Source organism: Barbus barbus (assembly GCF_936440315.1).
Source record: "Barbus barbus genome assembly, chromosome: 42".
NCBI lineage: Eukaryota > Metazoa > Chordata > Actinopteri > Cypriniformes > Cyprinidae > Barbus > Barbus barbus.
In genome coordinates this window covers 17,362,626-17,370,465 of record NC_136720.1, presented here as the reverse complement: position 1 = coordinate 17,370,465, position 7,840 = coordinate 17,362,626, and the positions used below count along the sequence as shown (strand labels likewise).

The following is a 7,840-nucleotide window of genomic DNA, read 5'->3' as shown; positions in this document are numbered from 1 at the left end:
AGGGGCTAATGTAAACGGAAGTGGTGTGGGTTTCATTTTTCATACATGCACTGACTGTGACCCATCTTCACTCTGTTTGTGTTTTAATGTGTAGCTAAATGCAGTGCATGTTATATAAATAAAGCATAATCCTGTTTTTGCTCAGATTGTACTGTTTTGATTGTGTTTGATGTATCACATTTGTGAAGAAAATTAATTTCTGAAGCCTAAATATTAATTAAATATACTATTTGGCATAAATACAGAAAGCAACTGCTCATTTAATAAGATTGTTTTTAGGTTATATTTAGTATTCCATTTAGACTTGTAGTTGCTACGTTTATTTATTCATTAGGTGGGTTCTGGCATCTTTGGTATTTGTAGATGTACACATAGACGTGTAGATTACAGTATGAGTCTACTTTGTTTTGTTATCAAGACTGAACAGTTTTGTTATTATTCTTTTTTTAAAATAATTATTATTATGCATGCTGTTTTATGACTTCATGCTAGTTTTTTTTAACAATTTTTCGTTTACAGTTTATTTATAGAGTGTTTAAAATAAACAAAAAATTGAAAAGATATTAATAATGGCATTATATAATGCGGTGTCAATTCCAAAGTTGCGCAATGACGTCGTGCGTGACCTCCTGCCGGGGTTTCCAGGGCAACTTGAAATGTTTTAGGATTACGGCTTGCATGCGGAACTATTCAGTCGCTTTATTACATTGGATATATTATTTATTTATTTTTATTTTTTCTTGCTTTTAATCTTCAAACGATCGTACACATTAGCCTTAGGTACAAACAATGTTTTTAAATCCTGTGCACTATAATTTTAAAATTTACTCGTTTTGTTGTGACACAAATCAGCTCACATTCATATTCAGTGTTGTGATGTTGATTTGCACCTGGTTTAAACTTGAAAAGACTGCAACTGATTTTTTCACCTTAAATGTTGCTGAATGAATGCTGAAAAGTTAGTTTTTTTGTGGAGCCCAGAAGTTATTTTTCATTTTTATTTGGCACGAGTAGTCTTTTAAAGATTAAATACACAATGTCAAACTTCGCAGCTGATTTAATTACACAGCTTAGTACATTTCTGTAATGCAATGTCTTCAACATCAATGTTTTGGCAATGAATTGGGAAATATCAAGCACACAGGTTTGTGAGGACCTCCAAATGATGGTCCACAATCAAGAGGTTCAGAGCTTTCTGAGACCTCTTTCACAACTCTGCCACATGGATGTCAAGTTTGACAGGATGACAGGTTAGTACTTTCTTCAAAAGCTAGTTAATTCACAACAATCTTACATTATTGCTGATTTATAAATTTGTCTTCAGACAGGTCTAAGGAGGTGAAATCAGCGTTTTCAGCTTATAAGAAAGATAACAACACTCCGACCTCTTTAACACAGTTGTGCAAACAACTGGAGGAGAGAATCACCCAGAAATCACAGAATTACTCCGTCAGTCATAAAGACAGACAGTCTCTGGTCAGTCTCAAACAGATGCTGTAAATAAAAATTTCAAACATTGTCTGAAGCATTTTGAACTGTGCAATATCAATGTTAAAAACAGTTGTTTTTTTGTCAAAACTGTGATATATTTTGTTTTCAGGATTCTTTGATGAATAGAAATCTTGAAAGAGCAGCATTTATTTGAAAATGTCATTTTATTTGGAAAAAAAAAAGCCAAATCAAACATGTATAGTTGTACTGTAAATGTTTATGCAGTCAAAAGCAAACCTAAAATGCTCTCAGAATTATGAATTGATGTTTGAATGAGTTTACATGATATATCCCTTTTCTGTTTGCTTTTGACATTCAGACTGCAGTGTTGACCTCTGAGCTGAGTCTGATCTGGCAGGACCTGAAAACCCCGTCTGTGGACACCACACTGACCCAAGAAGAGAAAGTGCAGCTGAACTGCCAGACCTTCAGTGATGTGCTGCACAACTGTGAGCAGCTGTTTCTGCAATCCTTGAACCTGATGGAGATTCTACGGAGGCGAGGCGTCTTCAGCGATCATATCAACCGCAGCAGGGTGGCAGCTCAGCTCGCTGTTGACTGCACCAATCTGTGAGTGTGACTCTTTTTACCTAGATTGCACTGACGTAAACAGTTTTGATCACACAGTGTGGTGACATATAGCATGACATTACTTATTCATAGCAAATTGCGACTGTTTCTGTTTACAGCTTGAATGTTTGCTCCATGAGGTGCAGGATTGTCTCAGGAATCAAGGATGCACGGAGACGCAAACAAAGTGCTGTTACACATAACAATGAGAGGTCCATGACGGCCACATCATGGGAAAAAGCTGTGGAGGATGACCTCAAGGAGGTGCGCTTGTGTGTGTGCAACTTGTAAAGAGAGACATTAAGGTCATATGAATTCATTTCTGTGTCTACAGATTCAGGAGAAAATCGGAGAGCTGGATCTGCGGTGTGTGTATGACCTCCTGCCCTGTAACATGGAGCCAATCACCTATAAGACAGACACACAATGTACGGCAAGATACAAAAAGGGATAGTTTACCCAAAAATGAAAATTCTGTCACTTCTGACCTTACAATCAGTCAATGGGGTACAATGTTGTTTTGGAATCCATTGACATTCGTTATACAGAAAACCAGTGCTGGGTAGATTACTTAGAAATTGTAGTCCATTACTGAATACAAATTTCCATGACAAAAATTGTAGTTAGTAACATAATCTGCTACATAGCACATTTTAGGTAATATAATCAGACTACCTTATGATTTCTATTAGATTACTTTTGACTTAACTCATTTATCAAAATTCTTGTACAATATTGATATAAATGTAGACAGAAATAGAGAAAAAATAGAATAAAAAAAACATACAAAGAACAGCAAACAATATCAAAAATGGCAAAGAATAGCAAAAATGTTATTTACCACATTTCTGTTCCTAAACATAGCAGGAACTGCATTTAAAATAAAACACACAAAAAGGTGAAATATTTAATTTATGCCGTGTAGAATGTTGCGTATTAGGCAATCTTGTAATCAATTAAAAATTAACTAGTCTGATATGAGTGTTTTAAAATCTAATAGAATCTAATTACAAATATTAAATTATCAGAATCTGATTATGTACTTCAAATTACTTCTAATCATTTGCTACACTTTCTTTCTTCTGTGGATATAAGATATCTTAAAGAATCTCGCTACTGTTTACAGCAGCGAGATTCTTTAAGATATCTTATATCCACAGAAGAAAGAAAGTTGTACAGGGTCAGAATATAAAAAACGATGACAGAATATTCATTCTTGTGTTAAATCATAGTTTCCTTTAAAAGTGATATAATTCTGAATGTGGCATTTGGATACTGTAATTTGTGTGCCTAGGTTCTACAGCCAATAAATCCAACATACTGAAACAAGAGCAGGATCAGAGTCTGCCTCAAAACCGGTTGGTCAGAATAAAGGTGACTTTTTAATCAATTCCATTGCACAAATTCCATATTGGCAGTTTTCAAACAGTTGCATATCAACCTTAACGATTTCTTCTTCCACCCTCTTAGGGATGTTATTCCATGCCTGACCTACAGAGAGAAACACTGCTGGAGGAGCTGGAGATAAGGCTACCCAATCCACCTCAATCCCCATTAGTCCTATTGTCCACAGATCCTACCTCCAGCCTGGAGAAATGCATCAGTGCTGGGGAAGATCTGAAGAGGTTGGGTTGTTATAAAGTACCCTTACAACATACTAGTCAATCACTGTGTCTGTGTGAGAGTAATGGGAACTGAAACTCAATTGTGTGTGTATGTTTTTAGATTATTACAGGAGAGAGATTACAAGAATGATGGTAACTGTGAGATGGATCTGTGCTCGCTTATAGAATCCCTAACCTGCTATAGTTCCAGCAGACTCCAAAGGCTCAAACAAAAACTACAGGTACTTACAGGAACTCACTGCATACAGAATTATGTGCAAGACCTATGCCACCTGCAAATCAGACTTTAAAGGGCATTTCTTTCTAGAAAATGGAGGAAGAGGAGCAAACGAAGAAGCACAAAGTTCTTGTGAAGAAACCTCTGCACCCACAAGGAGATGTGGTCAGTGTGACGTTTTCTCCTCAAAACATCATGCGCACAGCAGTGACCCAGGTGTCCGATAGGGTTCTCCCAGAGACCATCAAACTCCGCTTGTACCCACCAGTCTACAATGACCTCACTAAAGAGGTAAAACTCTGATATCAACAGTGTTATTTTAGTGTTATTTATATACTGTTTTAGTATTTTTTCATACTTTGAATGAGCTTTTATTTTTATATTTTCAGTTGTTTTTATTTAAAAGTTTTACAACTTTTGTTGGGTTTTGTTTTGTCATTTTTTTTTTATTACTTTTTGTTTTTATATATATTTGTATTTGCCTATTTTTCTTTTTCATTTTATTTCGGCTTTAGTTTTAATTTTAATTTGAGTAATTCTAGTTTTTTAGTAATAGTAATAGTAGTAATAGTTTTTACGGAAACATAAAATTTTTAAGTTTTTCATTTAATAGTTCAATTTTATCTCAATTTATTTGTATACCACTTAATATATATATATATATACATATACTTAATTTTCTTTTTTTATATTTTTAGATATTAATATATTTTATCCAGACCTCATTTATAAAATAGACACTGAAATGTAATTCTTTTATATTGGACTTATCTACATAATAATTCTAAAACTCTAGATTGATTCTGCATCGGTCACTCTGATGGATCAGAACTTCGTTGAAGAAAAAATGGATATAAGCAAAGTCTTTGAAGAGTTGTCCAAAAGTATTTCAACAAAGTATTTCAACTTTGATGAGGTAAGTTGATTTCGGGCTTAGGGATTAGCTGTGGTATTTTCAAATGTAGATATTTTATAGGTGAAATATCATAACATCCTCATATCATGAAGTTGAGAATATTAAAAGCCGCTTTCATTCTTTTTAAAGGTCTCCAGGATTGAGCCTTTTCTGACAAATGCCACATTCTGCCCAAAAAGAGAGATTAATGAGCAACTAATGAACCCATCACTCAGAAGGCCCAATCCATACAGCATATCCCACAGGTGCTCTCTTCTTTCTTATTATATGTGTATTTGTGGTTCTTTCACACCACAAAATTATCAAAAATTTTTAATTGATTTGCATAAATGCAGAGAGAGAACAGAGAGGGCTGCGAACAGGAAGAGGCCTGTGAATGCGACCACTCGAACGTACAGGGCCTGGTTTCAGTGGTGGAGGTGTCAACTATCAGTGGATGATTATCTTAACTACATTTCTAATCAGGTTAAATTATAATAGGAGCGTGTTTATGGGAAATAAATGCTAAATATATTCAGTATTTGTGAACTTAAACAGTTGTGCTTGTGTTATTTGTGCCCTGGTTTTGAAGGACTCTGATTATCTGTCAGTGCTGTTTCACCTGTATGACAGTGATGATGATGAAGAGGCAGAGGCAGAGAGACACAAGCTGGCTCAGCTGCAGAGAGACGAAAGGGGAAGGTCTGGGTTTTTTTTAGTTTATCCTCCCACATTTACTCTGAGAATGATGCATGATGACTTGCACTATTTTATTCTCTATAACTAATATAAAATATTGAACATATTGACACATCCTTTCAACTTCTTATACTGTGACCGTCAACAAATAGTTAAACACCAACATATTAATTATTGTATTTTATTATATTGTCATTTTATTCATATAAAGTAAATTTTTATCTGATTGTCATCTCTTCCAGAAGGCAACAGGAAAGGCTCAGTTCACTTAGGAGAAAGAAACAAGAATTTGTTCCTGGATTCTGGAACATCAACACCATAGAGATGGGAGGACTGGGAAGGGAACCAGACCTGGATGGCATGTTATAGTTTTCTTTAAAAAGAAAAACTGGTACATTTATAAAAATGTGTTATTTAGTGTCCAAACCTGCATGAATGAATGCAGAAATATCTGTGTTTCAGAGAAAAATCCAGAAGAGGAAATACAAGATGCAGTGAGTTCATGTTCCTTTCCTCATAATCTAACACAGCACTTCTGTTTTCCACTGATTACTCCATCTATCATGTCATGTCGCTGTTTTTTTTAGTACAGGCTCGTTTAGCAGAAATAAGTTTGAATCACACAGTCTAGCTCACATAGTCAATTTTTTTGTGTAATAGACAGGTAGACAAACAGAAAGATCGACAGATAGACTGATTGCATGATTGATTGATGTTCTTCAGTCTGAAGTAGAGGAAGGTGAAGGTACAGCTGCTGGACTTCTGGATGGAGAACAGATGCAGGTCAGGTTGGAGAGGGTCTGGAACACCCTGCTTCTGCCAGAAGGACAGCGACTAGACATGGCCATCAAATACAGCTCTCAGGAGTACAGGGACCATCTGCAGGAGGTACAGATAATGATAATGAACTCTCCTGGGTTTCCATCATTATCATCCTGGATTTATGCTGTCACGTGGATGTGTTTGTGCCCTCAGGCAATTGCTTCATGGGAGCAGGCTGCTCGGTTGATCCAGAAGAGGGAGCTCTTGCTCTCCAGGTTGGAAGATTTTGAGAGAGAGGCATCTGACCCCAACAGATTTTTCCAGCGAGGTGCATCAGAGGCACAGAATAATGAATTCTGACACTTGAAATATGCTGATTTAGATTTAGAAAGAGTCTTACGAAGTGAATTAAATAAAATAGAAGATTTTTTTCAAATACACAGGTTATAATGGTTCATCCATCGCTAGAATGGAAGAGGCAAGTCAAAGGGAGAAGCTCAACTCTCAGATTTCAGTTGTAGACCAAGAACTGTCCAAAACTATGGGCTGTATCACAGCCCGTTTCAGTGACAACATCAGCTATAAGGTGAGTGCATCAAAGCTTGGTTACACACCATTGGTTATCTGCAGCTGTTTAACATTCTCGCTGCTGTTTTGGTTGTCAAAGGGTCGGCCGTACAGAGAGAAGATGCGCTGGGATCGTACTGAGATGCTGTACTGGCTGCAGCAGGAAAGGCGGGTCCAGTCTCTGGAGATGTTTGTAGATGGACGGGTGGCTCTGCCTGTAAGGCTTCCTCCTCTGAGCCAAAGCAAGGAGCTTCACTTAGGCAACCATCAAACCCTCCAGGAACAACCTCTGTCACGCTGTGAGAGAAATGGCCAATTATTGCAACACTGTGAACTCTAAAACATTTACTATTGTAGCCCAAACACTAGCAAATAAAGCAAGATCTGTCAGTTTTATAGACCTGTTTGATTTTGATTACTGGTTTAGTATATTCTTAACAGTTTGCTGACGAACTTTCACACTTTGAAAAGGAGTTTGCTTTTTAATGATTTATTTTATATATCTTTATAAATCCGTTTTTGGCAGCTTAGAAATAAAATCAGAAATGATATTGTTATGAAATGTGGAAAACAATACATTTATTCTTTCATACAGCCATTACTTCACATTGATACTGTTAGTTTTAAAATTAAACTAACAGTATCAATGTGAAGTAATCAACTCCACAAATAATTGTGTATTAAATACATGTTGGGTTATTTTAGAATCATTCATATATTCTGTTTCATTTTTATATTTTCAGTATTAAATTTAAAGTTTTACTAATTTTGTTATGTGGTTTTGTCATTTTTATTCTTTTAAACTAGCTAAAATAAAATATTTTTTTTTTTTTACATTTTATTTTATTTCATGTCACTAAATGTTCATCTTATTTTACATAACATAAATGTTTTGTGGTTTTAATTTTAATTAAATATTATAACCCTGCTACACTGTACATACATATAAAATGTTATGTAGTGTAGAAATGACCAATGATAAATGATAATTTTAAATTAATTGTTATTTTATTA

At 35.3% G+C, this 7,840-nt stretch overlaps 1 protein-coding gene across 1 annotated transcript; it reads left to right on the top strand.

The window, feature by feature from the left end:
• Positions 1 to 635: 635 nt before the first annotated feature.
• Positions 636 to 7,591, top strand: LOC306861289 (coiled-coil domain-containing protein 87-like). Its single transcript, XM_079403479.1, has 19 exons — positions 636 to 1,250; positions 1,325 to 1,476; positions 1,811 to 2,061; positions 2,181 to 2,325; positions 2,396 to 2,489; positions 3,356 to 3,435; positions 3,532 to 3,686; positions 3,787 to 3,907; positions 3,994 to 4,194; positions 4,700 to 4,819; positions 4,949 to 5,088; positions 5,155 to 5,284; positions 5,391 to 5,500; positions 5,740 to 5,855; positions 5,960 to 5,991; positions 6,221 to 6,385; positions 6,473 to 6,587; positions 6,703 to 6,845; positions 6,927 to 7,591. The coding sequence occupies exons 1-19, from the start codon at positions 1,118 to 1,120 to the stop codon at positions 7,164 to 7,166; spliced, it is 2,643 nt and encodes an 880-aa protein (XP_079259605.1). The 5' UTR covers positions 636 to 1,117; the 3' UTR covers positions 7,167 to 7,591.
• Positions 7,592 to 7,840: the final 249 nt, after the last annotated feature.

Coding starts and splice junctions, on each gene's coding strand:
- LOC306861289 (XM_079403479.1), top strand. CDS start 1,118: ATGAATTGGGAAATATCAAGCACACAGGTTTGTGAGGACCTCCAAATG. Junction 3,436..3,531: donor ACCGGTTGGTCAGAATAAAG/GTGACTTTTTAA, acceptor CCACCCTCTTAG/GGATGTTATTCCATGCCTGA. Junction 3,908..3,993: donor GGCTCAAACAAAAACTACAG/GTACTTACAGGA, acceptor ATTTCTTTCTAG/AAAATGGAGGAAGAGGAGCA.